Below are 17950 nucleotides of genomic sequence, written 5' to 3'. Positions count from 1 at the left end.
AGAGAAGCATTAAACAGCATATTAAAAAAATCCAGAAAAACAGTTCTGAACTGATTTCCCAGTTGGACTATAAGATGAAAATGCTTTGCAGGTCACCTCTCTCCTACTTCTCCTCCCATGTCTCTTGGTTATGTGTCACATCATTTCCATCATTCCATGGCTTCAAAGCATTGCTGTTGAGCACCTTTGTTCTCATAGCTGGTGTTGAGACTGGTGGGGTACACATCTGACCCAGAATTTTAGTCACACAGCATATTTCACATCTTCATCCAGCTGCTTCAGCCATAGCAGTTAAAATAGTTCATCTAATCAATAAAAACACCCGAAGGAACAGGGCAAACACTAAATAAATGTTTTGACAGAAATACTGTTCAAATTATGTGGTTTTTTGTCTATTTGTATTGTGTTAGAACCTGTATCAGTGTAGATCTGTTTAAATGACAGATAAATGAGTTGTGAAGTAGTCTGTAATCATGTTCTGGTCTCTGGAGAAATTTAATCAAAACTATTTTGAAGGCACCGTTTAAAGAACTCCAGTATTTGTAACAAATTTCATGTGAATGTGAAAATGAGATTGGTGCTCCCTCTGTAAATGATCAGTGTTCTTGTGCAGGAACAGCTGCCCAGATGAATACAGACATGTAGATTAAGAATATCTTTTTATCCCCACACACAAATCAAAATTTAATAACTAAAAAAAGAACCTTGATATTAATTCAAGAGACTACCGTCTTATTGCTGTTATTTGCAGACTGTTTTTTTTTTTTTTTTCCACACCTCCAACAAGGATTAAAAAATGGGTGTTCATTTCTCAGAACAGAAAAAAATGCCCTTGGGATTTGCATACCTGCAGCATTTTCTGTTGAAGTCTCTATCTCATTGTATCTGTCAGCTGCTTTGGAAAATACACAAGTTTGTTGTGAGGTGACAGATCATTTGGAAAAAGAGGAATGAGAATGAGAATGCTTTCACCTACTAAAGGGGCCACAAGTGTTCTGTTCAGGCTGCAGAGGTCAGGAAATGATGATGTTTGCTGTCAGTTTGAGCTCACAGGTGTGAGATCCCTGGGTTCCAGCTGCACTTTGGAGGGATAACTGCACCATATTTTCATTTGGCTTTAATATTTTCATTTGGTTTTTATGACCACATTACTCATATTTACATTTCTTTCTTAATTGGACATTTGGAGGAAAATTTATTTGGTAGTTCTCCTGTGTTACAGTTTTCATCTTCAGCAAGTTTTTTTTGTTTTTTAAGAGCACAGTCTTGGTCAGAATGTGTTCAAAGCACTTTGCATTTTTACAAAATTATCTGTACAAGGATAATGAAGGGTCTAATTATCACTGCAATTACAAACTAATTCTCAAATGTGAAATATACCTCCCATACAATTACTGGGATCAAACTGGATTTTCAAATCATTTATCCTGAGTAACTGGAATGCCTTCTAAAATTAACCTGTCTTGACGCTATAGAAGGCAATATATTCCACTTTTATTGTTCTTTTGGCTTTACTGTTCACTGGGAGTCTTTTTTTCTTTTTTTTCAGATACTGTGTGAACATTACTCTAACCCAGAAATCAGTGCTACATTGAGTTTGTGCAGACATACTCCTAACAAACATACTTCCAGGAAAACACTGAGAGTAACAAAAAGACATGCTGAAACGTTTTCTTTAGCATCCTCTAAAGCAAGTGGCTTGGTAGTAACAGCTCTGTGTTTGGACTATTGTTAGATGAGTGGTAGTTGGGCAAGATGTACTGTTTTATCTTAGAATTAAAAATATGGACATGAAACTTAGCATGGTTTTCCTACTGATTTTGTCTTGGTTTTCCCCTTTCCCTGGCTTCATAGTCAATCTTTTTCCAAGTGCCTTGACATTTTTGAGCCAAAGTCCTTATGTATCTGATTATTTACTGGTTGTAGTAATAATATCTGCTGCAGTGATGGTCTGGATCAGGGACTACTACAATTACCAGACAAAATAACAGGCTCCAGATTCCTGCAGGTACTTAAAACTTGTTTTGCAGGGTATTAATGTTCCATTCATTCTCCCTCATTACCATGTCTGGAGCCTGTCCTTGGCTCACTTGCCATTTCCTTTGGGCACCTCAAAAGTGTATCTTCGACACAGAGAGGATTCTGCATTAAAGATAATATTCCTCTTCTCTGTTTCTTGTCTTCTTTAAGTAGTCAGTCTGCAGAAGGGGAAAAGCAAACACCCCATATCTCATTCTGGCCATCTTAGGTCAGCCAGTTCCTCCTCCACTTTGGGAAGCCTGGGAATAAATCACAGCTTCCTAAAGTCCCTTTGAAATGAGTCAGGGATGAGTGGATACCAACAGCTGACATCCAAATCCAAGATGAGGGGGAGAAAATTTATGTTCATAGAACCTTGATATAGTGGTAATAATTTTTGGCTTAGTCTGATTCTTTTGTCAATGCAAAAAGAAAAAAAAAATCTGGGGTTCAGAAATTAAATGCTTTCTGAGCTGATGCAAAATAATTTAAAAACTCCTCTTGGTGTAATGGCCTTGGCAGGTTGTAGACACAGCATTTAAACATAGAATCTGTTCTAGTGACTTGGGCTTAGACTTCAGTGGTGTCAGAGCCCCTAAAGCCTCAGAGGAGCTGACCTGGCCTCCAGGGCTAGGGATTTTTGCAAGTTGTAGCTTTACTATGCTGTGACTCTTCTGTCCAAGCTGAGTGTCCCGAGAAAGAGGTGTTTGCTCCTGGTTGCAAGGACTTTGTCCAGCAGCAGCTCCCCACAGGAAGGGGAACTGGGAGCCTGAACAGGGACAGGCCTTGGACTCACCCAGGGGCAAAATTAGGGAGCTGAACATAAATTTTGATGTGCAGCACTTCCTAAAACAAATATTTCATTATTTCTTTAAAATTGAACATTATGAAAATGTACCATGAAAGCCCTAGTGGTAGAAAAAGTGTTTGAAGTACTTAGCAGATCCAGAATTACATGCTTAGTATGTATGGGGTTGGTGTGGTTTTGTTTTTTTTCAGTTCTTTCTGTAAATTCTAATGATGTTTTCCCTTTGGACATTATACCTCTGCTCATTTTGAGTTTAAGTTACGTGTCTAAGAATGTGCTAAGTCATTACACAAAACATTCAAGTTATTGTATTCTCTGCTCTATCTTTTGAAATCTGCAAATAGCAATCTTTTCAACAATACATATTTGCAGATTAGTTTATCTAAGAAAGACGTTCTACATCAAGCTATGAAAGCCAAGTTACTGCAAATTAAAATTAAAAGTTTTATTCCAGTGGGGAAGTTAGTGATGGGAAAGGTCACCCTCCTGTAGTATAATCTACCAAGTATTTATGGAAGTTACTGTAATACCAAGATACAACTTGGTGTTACAGACCATATGAACCTGAAAATCCTTTCTGATGATGAGTCAAAATCAGTTGGGTCTTTGAACTGAAGAGAGGGTTTGGCTCTTGGCTTTACTGAGAAGTAGAACATATCTGTGTTTGGGGTGAGTTCCTGCTTGGTGGAGGGGAGGAGGGAGACAGTTCAGTGCAGTCACCAATTCCCATTCTCTTTTGCTCCCAAGACTACTGGAAAAAGGACTTCACTTGGGCTGCAGACAAATGGAAAGAAGTGATAAAGATCCTGTACTTGTGGGCTGCTGGGGGAGAAAATCTTTCTTCCTGCCCCTGTTTTTAAGAGGAAAGTGCAGGGTTGCAGAAGAACAGGCTGTCTTCCGAGACTTTTTTTTATCCTCTTCTTTTAAACCTTTCTGTAAAGTGAGACTGCACCAGTGTTGAGAACTGCCCTGAAAGGCTTGGAGCTCATCTTTCTTTTGATGCCTTTTGTCACTGCTGTGGTAACTGTCTCAGTTCTCCAGCAGGCAGCCCCCCAGGAACTCCTCCCTGGGGAAATTCTGCCTTTTCCAGCGGGCCAGACATGGCTGGAATGGGTCTCTTAGTGGGACAGGTGTGAAGCCTTGGTATGGGCTGGAACCTTCTCCATGGCTGTGTTTGTCTGTGCACAGCACAGGTGCAGTGGGTAGAGCTAAACCAGGTAATTTGAATTTTGTGGCCAGGCCCCTATCCAGGCTGTGCCCCCTCCTTGCCTTCTGCCCACCCCTGCTGGCTCTGGGGGCAGAGTGGGGGAAAAGGGAAAAAAAGCCTTGAGGATGTGCAAGGACTGCTCAGCAACAGCCAAAACTCCGTTGTGTTTTCATGCTGGTTTAGTCACGAGTCAGACAGCACCAGGCTCACCAGCAAGGAGCACAAGGAACTCCATCCCTGCCACACTCAGTAGGATAATTAGCTGAGATACCTCTCTCTAATGGTAATAGTGCCATCAAGCCTGAAAATCAAAGATCTGTTATTCTAGGGTGTGCCAAAGCTCTTCAGAAGTGAGTTTGTCTTTGGTACAACAAAAATGTAGGTGATGGTTAGATACCATAAATAAAAGCATAAAGGGGATATAATGCAGCACTTAACTGACTGCTGGGCATGTCAGTGTTCAGTTTATGCATGATCCAGCAATGAGTATTTTTGAACGAGAAAATACCATCATTTTAAACCCCTTTACACTTCTTCATCCAGAAGACAGTACTTCTAGTAAGTTAAATTTCCTGTTTTCTTATAGAAGTCTTTTAGACCTTGCATCTCTTAGCGTTCCGAAAAACACCACACAGAGTGTTAGGCATGGACTAAACCAGGCTCTCCTTCTTTCACCCTGAATCTCATCTTCCACTCTATACTGCCAAAAGAATTCTTGGTCTTAAGGAAGCTAAAAATGGGCAGTGAGGTGGCAGACCTCTTTCTCCCTCCATAGAATCACTGGTAGTGTTTTCAATGAGATTTCTTATAGAGGAGTACTAGATAAGCAAGATGAAGTGGTAACCTAAAGTTATAATAGGAGTGCTAAAAGAGATGATAATGTAATTTGTCTCTTGTGCTTTCATACGACGTGATTTCTGACACCTAGGAGTGCGGAAAAACCCGATGATTTCTCTTCTGTGGCAGGTCAGTGGGGCTCAAACCCAGGGATGGGATGTCTTGTGTTGGGGATAGAGGTGGAGATAGCCATGGAGATGCTCCTCTGTTCCCTGGATATCAGGAATCCTCTCTGATTTCACACTGGCTGAAGAGTCTGTGCTACCTCAAACTTCTGCTCTCCCACATCTGTCTCTTACTCAGCAACCACAAAAGATAAAGCTGCAAGTGTTGCCACCTGCTGTGTATTTAACATCTTGACTGCAAAACCCCCCTCAGATAATTTTTAGTCTGCAAGGTCAAATAAACTGCATTTATTACATAGCTGAAATGAACTTTAATAAGTAGAAATCTGGCTTTTCTTCTAAAATAAAAGTTTAGAGCCAAGTAAACTGACCCTGTGAGTCTTAATCCAGTATTTCTCATTGGGGAGCACTTGACAGAGTCGACAAGCAAATAAGACTTGCTCTTTTAAATCTTGGCTTTTGCCACATAAACATCACTGCAGTAATGATGAAAAAACCACTAACAAAAAAAAAAATCCAGTGACTGCCTGATATTTGAATTTTCAGGAAGTTTGAATCAGTGCTGCAGATGTTACCTGCCTGTTTCCAGCTCTGAGCGATTTCAGGACCAATTTAAACAAAAATAAAAATTATCTATATTAGATATCACCCTTTGCACTTGAAGAATGGTGTTATCGGTCATTTTCCTCATTTTCAAAGGCTGGAGGAATGCTATTATGACAAGCCCTGACCATAAACACTTCATAAAGCCTTTTATTGAAGGTGTGTGTGTTTGGTTTTGGGGTTTTTTGTTTTCTTTTCTGTCTGCATCTCCAGGCTCTGTCCAAATGAAATGTTTGAAGATGATGTTCTATGTGGTATTTCTGTAGCCAAACCAAGCACAGTCTTTGGGATTTAGGAGTCATGAATTAATGTTTTGTCTTGCTGTTGTGTCTTGCGGATATGTGAACAGGAATAATGAAGACTTTCTGTAGGTAATTACATAAAGGAAAACATCAATATAAATTTTCTTAAATTTCTCTTAAATATTTAATTTTCTAAATTTCAAACCACTTGGGTTGAAAGAGACTATTCTGGCCACTGTTGCCCAAATACAGAACTTATATAAATTAAGTTATCCAAACATAATGAGATTCTGATGGTCTGAGGACATTTGTAGAACAAATTTCAAGCAGACTTTGTTCCCTTTCTCCTGAATCATTCTGCTGCACTTGTCTTGACACAGAAGAGGCTATTTGGAGAGCATATGGCCTGGAAAAGTATTTCTAAGCAGGTGTAACAGGAATTCTTCTCATAATGGCTGCAAATAATTCAGATGAATATGTCATGGATGATTGTTCCTGACAGGAGGGAGTATATAATGTATAGAAATGATAACTTGTGGAGGACTGACTTTGAAGAACCTCATTCTTTGCAATAAATGAGCTCCAAATGTATGAAATCCTGGTACAACTGTATAATGAAGGTGTTCACTTATGTTCCAATGTTTTTTCAAACTGGAAATTGCATCAGGTGAGATTTTAGTGATTTATTATCATACCAGTCTACACCTAAACAGTAGTTGAAGGAGGATTTAAGTATTTTTACAGTTTGGTTTTTTTTTCCTCTATTACTTAGAATTTTAGAAATAATTCTTTGTGGAAAAAGAAAATAACTTTTATAATATAACCCTCTATTAACATCTGTCTGAAAACATTCATCTGGTTCTGGTGGTGACAAGACAGAAGGAGATGGATTATTGCCTTTTTAAATCTAAAATTATTCATGTGAAGAATTCAAGTGATTTTATTTCATGTGTTTAAATGGAATGATGGCTTTACAAATTAATTTGGTGGTGCTGTTTGCTGTTGCTGTTTTACTGAGAAATACTCACAAATTTATTTTTACAATTTATTTTTGGATATGTTGCCAACTGAGGTGTAATGAATGAAGCTGCTTGCTTTACATGTAATTACTAAAATTTCATTGTGGTGGAATTGTGATGCAGATCCTGGAATTTTATATATGAAGGAGTTAAAAAAGGTTGAGTGTTTGTGGTTGGTCACAACTGAAGTTTTATATTCAATCAGTGTGTAGCCTGGTTATGATGTATATATACATTTTTAGTTTTGTTTTAGCTGAGCTAGATTGTTTTGAAAAGTAAAAAGGGACAATATTAATCTCAGAACTAAAAATTGCTAGGATTCTGATTTGTTGGCCATCTGTTCATTAAACATGAGAATTTGAATTTGCATTTAATCTTAGTGTTTGCTGACACATTCATAGATATAAAATTAAATTAGAACTTGATTCTGCCCTTCCTCAGTCCAGCCAGTCCTGATCCAATTATCTCATCCTTCATGCCCAAATGAGCCAAAGGGTCGGAGTGAATTGTAAATTCAGAATGTGGAGCAGCACAACCTGGCCTCACGCAGGTGCCTCAGGTGTTGTGAGCTCCCACAGGGCCAGGAAGAGGCAGGACACTGGAAGAACAGCAAGCCCTGTGAATGAGCTGCTGGAGAGACGTGTTGGGCTCAGGTGGGTGCTGGAGCTTTGCCATGGAGGATGTGTCTTCTCCATCACACCCTCGAGGACAGAAGGAGTTTTTTGGAGCAGAGAGAACCACCCAGATTTTCTCACTGATCTGGTAAGAGCTGCCCATGAAGTCCAGATTGGAGAAAGGGGGTTGCTGCCCATGAAGTCCAGATGGGAGGAAGGGGGATGCATGCTTTCTGTTTAAGAAGAAAGTGAAAACCAGTGCAGTTCTCTTGTTCTTTGCTTGGAATTTATTTTTTTTTTAACTTCGGTATCCTTCACAAAAAGGTGCAATTTCTGCATCTCAGACTGTTACATCATCTGTAAATATAAATCTGCTTTATAGATTAAAAAAAAAAATTAAATTAATGCAACTGAATTAGCAGGTGCTGTAAAATTAAATTCTCGGATGTGGTAGGAATAAGGTAGGACTGCTGCCTGATACAGGCTTATCTTAATCACAGCGGGTGCTTTTTTAGTTTTTAAGATTCTGTTCTCAGTCTTTTGGAATCAATAGCATCAAAATAAAAGACTGTGTCTGGATTAAGTGGGGCTTTAAAAACTATTTTAGTGTTTAAAATCCCAGATATTGACTGCATACTTCATCCCTGTGGGTAACTTTTCTCCATGCATCCATTCCTGGGAGGAAATGTTCCACCTGATGGCACTGAGAGATGAGAAGGTGCCAGAGCCTCAATCTTGTTCTTCCACAGCCACAACACGGTGTTTTCATTGTTGGAGGATGATCAGCTGTAGGAAAAGTGCGGACAGTATTGTACCTGTACCTGTTTTCCAGCCATCTCAGCCCACTGGCTCATGGAATAGAAACTGCTGCTGAAAATAAAGTGTCTTTTGGAAGCAGTTTCATACCTCTGATGAGTTTCTAACATGTTGCTCTAGGCCAAATACCCAAATGGAATACTCAAAAATGTATTTGTCAGGTCTATATCAAATATAAAATTGGAAAGGAAAGCCTAAGGGGGGATGCACATGGGGATTCCTTGTGATTTTCCCTACAGGAGAGATGAGGGAAAAGAGAGGCTGTGGAATCTCCATCCTTGCACATACTGAAAAGAGGGTGTGTAAGGCCCTGAGCAAGTGCTTTAGCTTCAGAGTTGGCCCTGAGTTGAGGAGGTGGCTGCAGCAGATGGCCTTGAAGGTTTCCTTGACTTAATTTATTCATGACTCCATTTTCCTGTGTATAAAAATACCACCAGTAGCAAGTGTATTTTATTTTCAAAACAGACTTGAATGCAAAATGTTGCATTAGTTGTACCTTGCCATTTACACTGAAAACTGACAAGATCAAATTTGGAACGGTGGTTAGTGAAACCACAATAACAGTTATATTGGCTGAGCTGGTTTGATGGTTTTGAAAGACAAAATGCTTTTGAGAACTGCCATCACTGTATTTGGTCTGGGCTAATTAAGAGTGGCAAAACAGAAAAGATGTACAGACTAATATTCTTTTGGGGGTGAACAGTTAATTTGATACTGAAGTTAAAAAAGGAGGCTAAATAATTATATTGCTCATGTATTTCCTAACAGAATAAATAAAAATGGGTGAAACTCCCTAAAATGCTGGGAAGGCATGAAGGACTTCATCAGCAGCATATTGTAATTGCAGCACTGCAGTTTCCTGAGGCATTTGCTAGAAAGAGCAGTTGCAGTAAAACATAATCAGCCCTTCGTGTGGTAATTGTGCAGAGTGTTCAGAGCTGCTGGAAGTGCTGCAGTGCCATGTGTGCACGTTTGGCACACTGCATAGAGTGCAATTTAACAAGGAAACGCTTGCAAATCATGAGCAGAAGTAGCAGCAACTGTGTGGTGGTGAGTCCTGAGGAATAACTGTTTTTCGTGGCTAAAACTTGAGATTAGAAACCCAGGCTCTGTTTTTCTGTGAAGAGGCACTGCACAGAGCAGTGTAATAAAGCCTCTGTTGAGAAGAACAAGTGTGGAATAAACCTTGTCTCTTTCAGGAAATATTGCAGAGCTTAACTTTTCCAGGTTGTGCCATTGTGTCTGCGGCTGAACGTGGAATGATTCTGAGGGGATGCTAGTGTCTGGAATTCAGCCAGGGATACCCTTCCTGAGCAGGAGGGGATGTGGGAAGGGGAGGAAGGAAGGTAGGAGCAGAGTCCATCTTACTGCAGGGATAAAGGTGGAGGGAGGAGATCCACTTAGGGACTCTGGAAAATCTTAGGTGACTTTTGCATTGGAGATGGATTTGCTGGAATCCTCAGGAACTCTGTGTGGCTGTGATATCTGATCACAGTCCAAAGGCTCCTTGGTGTTAAATCCACTCTGGGACTCGTGTTCTTAGACCAAGAGCTCTAAAATCTATGTGGACAGAGGCTGTTGAGCTAGACATCATTATCAAGTAAGAATGTAAGTACTGGAGCTTGTTCCTGTAACCACTTGCTGCTCCCTACTCAGTGAACTGGGGCAAACACACACAAATCTTTGTCAAAGCATGGATCACAGTAAGTGCAGGTGCCTAAAATTAAACACCTAAATAAGCCATCTGGATTTGAGAACTCCCAAAGCTCCCATTGAAGAAATTAATGCCAGAAGAGAGCAAATTCTGCTAATGCTTGGGAGGGGTGAAGTCACTCGAATTGCTGTTGTCAATATTTTTGATTTTAGTTGTAAAGCTCAGGCTGCTACTCTGCTGACCAGTAAATATTGTCTATTGATTCTGTCACCTGAATTCATGTCTCTGAACTGGATCCTGCTTCCCCTTAATTCTTGCTTTCTTAGTATCAGATGCAAGAAGCAGAAGCAATGTGAAATTATAATTTATTGTTTTAAAACATCAGTTTGGGCTGCATAAAACTTGACCAAATGTATAACCCTTGTGAATACTTCATTGTGGTGGTTAATTGCATTTGTGTTGGGAAGAGATGAAATATTGCATAGCTTGGGGTTGTGCCTGATTTGCACTTACTGCACCGTGCTGTTCTGATAACTGGAATATTTTAGTAGCCTTTTATTCTTTTTCACCCAAAGAAAACCAGGCACAAGTCAAATTGCTTTGTTAAAGTAAGAAGGAGGTGAGTTTTACTTCTGAAGAAGTAATGTTGTTATAAAAGCATGCCCCCCAAAGGCAATGTTTTTCATTAAGAGTGGAAGTTTAGTGGATGTCCATTAGAATGGGATATCTTCTGGTAATAGGTAGTCCCAGGAGCACTTCTTATCACAAGCTTTTTACAGAGCAAATCCTTGAGGATCATTTGTGTTTTTATACCATACAAATTCTGATCTGTCTCTTACAGCATGTGTTGTACAGTTCGTTTTTTGTTCTACTTTACCTTCTACCCTTAACTTCTTGGCATTTTATTCAACTCCTGGTTAATCTTTTAACACCTACAACTTTTTCCCTTCAAACAATAGCAAACTGCTGTTTCCAAAAAAGTTCAAGTTCTGATTTTTTGGTTAAGTTGAAACAAGTCTTTTCCCCATCGTTAAATTTCAGTGTTTCACATTTTGGAGTATTTGGCTACTAACGCAGCTATACTTTTAATGAGAAAACTCCCATCAGATTTCTTGCCAGCTGTCACAGTGAAATGCTGGGCATTAGAAGTTCTCAAAGAGAGAAGCTGCATAGTGACATCAATGGCTAAATGAAAGGTTTGTCAGGAAATGTGTAAAAATTACATGTTTATAATTTCAAAGACAATTAATTACAAACGGGCTGTTTTTATAACCTATCTTCCAATATTTTAAAATGCCTCACAGTTATATTAAAAATATGATATGTCTTTGATTTTTCTGGGCCTTGTTTCCAGTTCTCTTTTCCTTCCTGTTACACAACTGACTTGCTTTGCATTATTTACTGATTCATATTTTAGGATGAAACATGGTTAAACATGGAGAAATGCTGAGTTACAAGGTTTGTACGTTAAGCTCTTCATTTCAGGTCTCCTCTCAGTTCTTCGAAATGCAATTTCCAGAGGGGATAGTTCAGCAAGAAATTCAGTTGAGCACAGTATTTAGGAGCTTTCCAGGAGATTGCTTTTTCTTCTTTCTGAGGGTGCTGGTCTGTTTTTCTCTTGGAGTCCTGTTGCTAGAATGGGGTGGAATGTAATGTTTAACTGATGCAATCTCTGATGTATTTTATCAGGAAAAAACATTGTATTTGCTGTGTAGTAGATGAACACCCTCTAATATAACACGTGATATGTATGATATTGTGGGTGCAGTTTGTTCTCTGATGTGAGTGAGGGAACAATGTCCCAAGCTGTGGATGTGAAGTGAGGACACAGCATTTGTGTCTCGGGGCTCGGGGTAGGCTTTGCCCTCCTCAACTACTGCAGAAAGCTTTATTTATTTATATAAAATATGATTTATTTTATTCAGTTTTTTATTTGTTGAGGGCCCTGAGCCCCTGCCCTGTGGTGCACAGCATTTCCCTCCTGTGCTCCCATTTGTGTGGGAGCTGAATGTCTTTTCTGGCATTCCCACATGGAAGCATTCTTATTCCAAACACGGATCCGAGCTTTCCGGGGCTTGTGGAGGAGCCGGAGCTTTTGGACAGTGTCCAGCTCCACTTTCTGCACAGGTCACCGTGCTGGGCTTACAGCTGGGGCAGGGCCTTTCCACAGCCTGTATAAACCAGAGAAAATAAAGCAGGTCCCTGCAGACCTCCTGTGTCCCCTCCCAGTGCAGGGAGAAAAGCATTTTTCCTTCCCAGGCTCAGACCTGCCTGCAGCTCAGTGCCTCACAGGCCTCTTCTGGCAGCCTGCAATTCCAGCTGCAAGACCCTGGACAGAAAGGATTTTAGGATAGAAGTGTTTATTGTGGCTTGAGCCCTCTGGCTCCTGGTGGCACCCCCAGGCAGAATGAAATATCCATTGGTCGGTGTGACAAAGCACAAGACCTGCACTGCACTGGAGACTGATTATTCTGTGGCTGATCTGACCTCTGCTTAGCTCTCTGCTGGAAACTTTTTCTTGCTCTTGTCAGACTACTTCAACATCTGAAAGTGCAATCTTTTCCTTGGCAATTAATCCCTGCTTCGCAAGAAGTTATGCATTCAAGCAGATGATGAGCTGTTGTCTGATCTTCTTGAGGGAGAGTTGAGCCTTTAAAAACAAAACCAAAAACGTGGTCAAGAACAGCATTTTAGAATTGGGACTGACAGAAGATACCATTCCCTTTGACATTACAGGCAGTAAAAAGTCCAGAAATGAACAGTCAAGACCTTTGCTTTTATTCTTCTTTCTGTGGAAGTAGAGATATCACAAAACTGAATAATAGTAGGTCATTCCACACTGTTGGTGGAACCTTTGAAGTTTGTTCTGGAATTAGGTAACACCTCAGCAGCAGCTGATATTTTCCCACCAAACCCATTGAGGTGTTCTTGCACTTTTGTAATGGCATATGATGGTGGGGGAAATCAGCTCCTGTGCTTCCTCTGGCACCACCAGAATATCTCAGATGTCATCGGAGCAAAAAGCTCTGATGAACTTCTGTTGGCAGAGCAGGGACAGGGAAAGTTATTACTGTTAGAACTCTGATACTTCAGTAAAACCAGGATGTACTGCAAATCTTGTATGAAATGTGTAATCTCATTTATTTGGATTTGATTTTAATTTGAAGTTTGTCAGTTTTGTAAATAACCCAAAAAAGTCCTTGAAGCATATTTGTAATTTCTGTTTTCTCCCCCAGAAGTTAGACAGTACTATCCCAGTATAAGTTAGAAGAGAGTTTTCAAGTCTCAAATATTCATAATCTGAACTAATTTTGTCCAGAAAATGATGGGTGGAATTGCCAGATACTAATGATAAAGAAGGATGCTTCTGAAAGGGCAGAGTCTCTAAAAACTGATGCTAGAGCATTGTTTTAAAGTCCCCTCAGATTCTGGTACTTTTACATGTTTCTGTACCAGTTCTGTGGCTTGTAGAGGTTGCAGCAGTCCTTTGAAATTTCCAATTATTTGAGACCTTCCAATTATGTCTCTTATTGATCAGCATGCTGGAGACTAGTCTAGGCAGAACCAATGATCTGTGACCCTCTGGGAGGCCTCTCATGTGCTAACTCAAAGCTTGTGGATAATTCAGGAACAATAGCATAAGCCTTTGTGGGCTGAGGATGTTTGCAGTGGAATTAATGCACCCACTAGTTCAAAGGCTTTGCAAGCCAAATGTCAGCTCAGCTCCCTGTTAAACACTTTCCTTGCACGTGTCACTGGGAACCTGTGAAATTACACTGATAATCTTCATCAAAATCCAAATACAAACCCAGCACGTACTGGCTAATAATGTAAAAAAGCCTTGAACAGAAAAGCCTTTCTGTGCTGCAGCATTTTCTCCATTTCATAAATGGAGAGAATAAATGTCATGACTACTTCAGTGGTCTCAAGACCATAATTTACTGAAATACCACCAATACACTGAAATGTAATGAATTATTGTGTGTGAGGGGGGACGACATGGTTGATTATTTTTTCCTTGAAGCTTTTTTCTTTTTCTTGTTGTGGTTTTTTGTTGTTGTTGGTTTGTTTCATTTTGTTTGGGGGTTGTTGTTTATTTATTTTGTTCATTTGTGGTGTGGGGTTTTTTATTTAGGTTTTTTTGTTTCTTTGGGGGATTTTTTTGCCTGGTTTTTGTTTGTTAAGGTTTTTGGTTTTTTTTTTTTTTTTGATCGGTTTTGCATTTTGGTTTGGGTTTATTTTTTTCACCGTGGAGAATAAATTGCACAGGGATGCCTTTTAAGATGGAGATGATGTGGCATCATTCCTTCTCCCAGAAATGAAAAGTTTGCTACGTGATTAGTTCGTGAAGGAAACACTGAAATTAAAACTTCTCTGCTACTATAATTTAGTGTTGATTCTGCTCTGGCTTTGCTTCTGCCCCAATTGGTGTTTGTCTGAGTGCAGGACACCTGATCAGAGACAACTGACGTGGTTTTTCTCGTAGCCCCTGTGGCTACACACAGTAAGTTTAGAAAATTCCCAATTTAAGCTGCACAGTATAAGGAAACTCAGCTTTCTTTTCACCTTTCTGGGGCTGTACTTCAAATATATTGCTGCAAGAGTCAATAAAAATGAGGATTTGTAGGAGTAATAGAGATTCTGTTACACTGTTAGCTTCTGAAATTTCTTCAGAAAGTTTTTTTTTCGTGATCGTGTATTATTAGCCTTGAGTAAAATAAAAGCATTTAACTTTCCTCAACATATGAAATTTTTGTTTTTCAATGACCACAAAAATTGATGTAAGTATTTTTCATTTTTAAATTGTGTTTTCCTCAAGTCCACATTTTAGCTGTCAGGATGTTTTAGCACATCTGGAGCAGGGTGAAAGCGCTCAGTTCTATTGATGAAAATGTCTACCAATATTTTCAAATATCCTTTTTCAGAAAGGAATTCTGTCATTTCTGTCCGGAATTGTGTCTGTGCTGAAGTGAACCCAGCCAGCCCCAAACTCGCTCAGTTCTTCGGTGTCCACTTTCTCTGAATGGTGCTTTGCTGGCAGTTAGAGCAGTGCAGAGGAAGGTGAGGCAGTGCAGTGTGCTCCAGGCTCTGGCAATGGCCATGTGCAGTCAGCTGCAGTCTTTCGTCTTTGCATCGTGAGAGCCCCTCTGGCACCGCCAGGGCTCAACCTGCTAAATTCCCTCTGAGCCCCGCTCCTGGGGAGCTGAGGTGCCTGGCAGAGCAGCTCAGGGTGTCTGCAGCTCTGCTCTGATCCTGTGAGTCCCCAGGGAGCTGCAGTAACACAGAAAGCTGAGTTCGCTCAGCTCTGCTCCTGGCTGTGTGCTGGCTCACCTGGCGTGGCACTGCTGGCCCTGCCTTGTCCCAGCAGTGTCCCTGGAAATGCTTCCCTTCAGGAACAGCAGGAGCTGAAGCGCAGTGCTAACAGTTCACGCGTGCCGGTGTTGGTGGGGATCAGCTGGTCCTGATGTGGCACAGCTTGCACACAGGATCATGACAGGAGTTCTGTTTGCTGATGGCGGGTTCAGCCACGGGCACTGAAGTTCATCCCCCTGCTCTGGCAGCTGCAGCACCTGGCTGGGATGGATGGGTCATGGCAGAGAAACAGGGTCTGCCTGGGTAAAAAAGGAGAAAAAGCTGTCAGGGCTTATTTATCTTCTCTCTTCCTCTGCTACCCTTTGGTTAGTTTATAAATCAATTTACTGTGCATTTAACTCAATAAGTAAGAAGCTTTATGAGGAAAGTGGATGATCTGAGATGGTTGTGTTTGCTTTTGTAAAGTTCTTAATTTTTTATTAAGGACAAGTGGAGATCATATTTATATATACACACACACATTTTTTTTCTATGCTGGATTGTTCCCTTGGCATTTGAATGTCCTCTGCAGTCATAGGAGACACACAACCCTTTAAAGTAGATAGAAACCATTATACAGAGTTTGTGTCAAATTATACAGGAGCACAGAAAAGGGAGAAAACCCACTGAAAAAGTAATGATGTGTTGCAACTAAAGGCTGTGTATGTTTGTCAAAACCATGTGTCCTGTGTCTGCCAGCAAGAAACGACTGTGATCCAGATTAAAGACACCTGTTCATTAGCTAATCATTTATCTGTCATACCAGCTGCTTGAGCTATTCTGGTTTGTTGTTTGCAATTAAATTTATGGTGGGCACTTGCTTTTTAGTTCCTACAAATAGAAACACAGCTATCTTTCCTCCTGAAAGTCTTGGGACTTCTCATTTCAGTGGGAAGTACTGCAAGTGTTGTTTTTCTGTCTCAGTCCACCAGGTTACACGGTATAGGATTTTCAGGTGCAGTCCTGAATCTGGCATGATGTGAGCTTGATTCCTTTCCTCTCTGGGCTCTGCAGTTGTGGTCACTGGGGCTGTTCCCCAACGTTTTTCCTGTTCCAGGAGCAGGAGCTGTGTGGAAGCTCAGCAGTACAAGATACTGTAATGTCACTTAGTTTATACCTACATGGATTTCATTGTAGCAGCTGCTCATTTATCAATATTGATATCAAACAGTGCTTGGTAATACAGGCATAGCAAATTAGAAAAAAAAGATAACTTTTTGAAAAGCTTTTATGTTTAATTGTTTTTCTATCTCTTTAAAGCCATATGAAAGTAAAGGTTCAGTGGAAGTTTCCTCAAAATGTTATTTGCTCCTATAATAATATGGAGCTACAAAAAAGCCAGACATGTTTGTTCCTTAGGTGTGAGTTAGCTCTGTGTCCAGTTCTGTGGCCTCCCTGATGAATTATCCTGGAGTGTTTGTTAAATAATAGGTTCCAAAAGATCTTTATAAGGTCACCCTGACAGGTGAAGTCTAATTTCATGCATCACTGACTAATTAGTTCAACAGGAATGGATACTTAGGATATAGAAAAATCTCTATCCTCCCCAAAAGAAGAAATTGCAGCATTTTTTGGAGGTAGGGCAATTTCCACAATTAGAAACACCTTATCAGCTTTCATGAAATATGTATTTCTTGTTGCAAATTAAGCTTTCCTTGCAATCAAGATTTGTCTTAATTGCTCTACAGAAAATAACTGCCAATAAACAAAAAAGGAATCATATTTAAATACTTCTGTCAATAATGCTTGTTGATCTTCAGAAAAGAGTAAACGGTTCCCTACCAAGAGCTTGGTTTCGCCAGCAATTGCTCTATGAGATTGACTAATTGTTGGTTTGGGTTTTTTTTTCAAGATACATGCTAAAAGTTTCATCTAATTCCATGTACTTTCAGTTGCTTCTTAAATATATAATAAATCAGTTTATTATGTCGACTTACACCTGATTTGGATGTGGCCCAGCACACCCATGCCTGTCATAGTGCACTCTGCTGGTTACAGAAGTTCAGTGAAGTTAAAATGGATTGTTCCCAATGGGTTGAGAAGTGCCTTCTCAAGTCATGAATTGTTTCTTTTTTTGGGGAAAAGAAGGAAAAGGGATTAAATTAGTCTTGATATGACCCAAGAATAAAGTAATAGATGGTATTCCTGATGTGTATCCTGCTTAGTTGTGCTGTTTGGAATACCCATGCTGGGTGGCTGCTGGGGGATTGCAGAACTGAGCATGGGAAAGGTTCAGAGCTGCAGGAACCACTGAGGTAATTGATGTGTGTGACCTACAGCCTGAAGTGCCTCTTTTTCAGGCACCTCTGGGAAGCAGATGTGTTCTTGATGCACGGAGTGTCTTTCCCTGGAGACACTTCAAAGGAAAAGTGTCACTCAGGTCGCTAATCAGCCTTTGTTTGGGAGTGCAGTGCAGTTACTGAAGGCAGGAGGATCCATCAGGATTATTCCTGGGAGGTGAAGCACAGCTCAGTTACCAGGGCAAGGATTGCTGCAGTTGTGGCTCCAGGTGCTGTTCTGCTGTGTTCCAGACAGCTCTCCAGAGGCATGGGCTGTGCAGAGGTTGGTTTGTGACAGTTTTCTGCTGGGGGTCTGTGGCTTTGTGCTCTGAAGGTGGAGGCGACATCCCAGGGCAGCTGCCCAAGCAGGGACAG

The 17950-nt window shown here is 40.4% G+C and overlaps 1 protein-coding gene across 4 annotated transcripts in view; it reads left to right on the top strand.

Annotated features, from left to right (window-relative positions):
* The window catches only part of CLSTN2 (calsyntenin 2), a 324249-nt gene that overhangs the window by 59189 nt on the left and 247110 nt on the right, over positions 1–17950 (top strand). The window contains exon 1 of one of the 4 annotated variants that reach the window (XM_068201287.1): positions 15512–15560. The exons of 2 other annotated variants lie outside the window; for them this stretch is intronic. In XM_068201287.1, the coding sequence (XP_068057388.1) occupies positions 15524–15560 (37 nt within the window). In that variant the 5' untranslated portion in view covers positions 15512–15523. Of the gene's footprint in view, positions 1–15511; positions 15561–17746; positions 17859–17950 lie in introns of those variants that run through there. One more of the 4 variants, XM_068201292.1, reaches the window with a different exon arrangement.

Source organism: Anomalospiza imberbis, chromosome 10 (assembly GCF_031753505.1).
Source record: "Anomalospiza imberbis isolate Cuckoo-Finch-1a 21T00152 chromosome 10, ASM3175350v1, whole genome shotgun sequence".
NCBI lineage: Eukaryota > Metazoa > Chordata > Aves > Passeriformes > Viduidae > Anomalospiza > Anomalospiza imberbis.
Note: the sequence above shows the minus strand (reverse complement) of the source record. Positions and strands in the feature narration are given on the sequence as shown.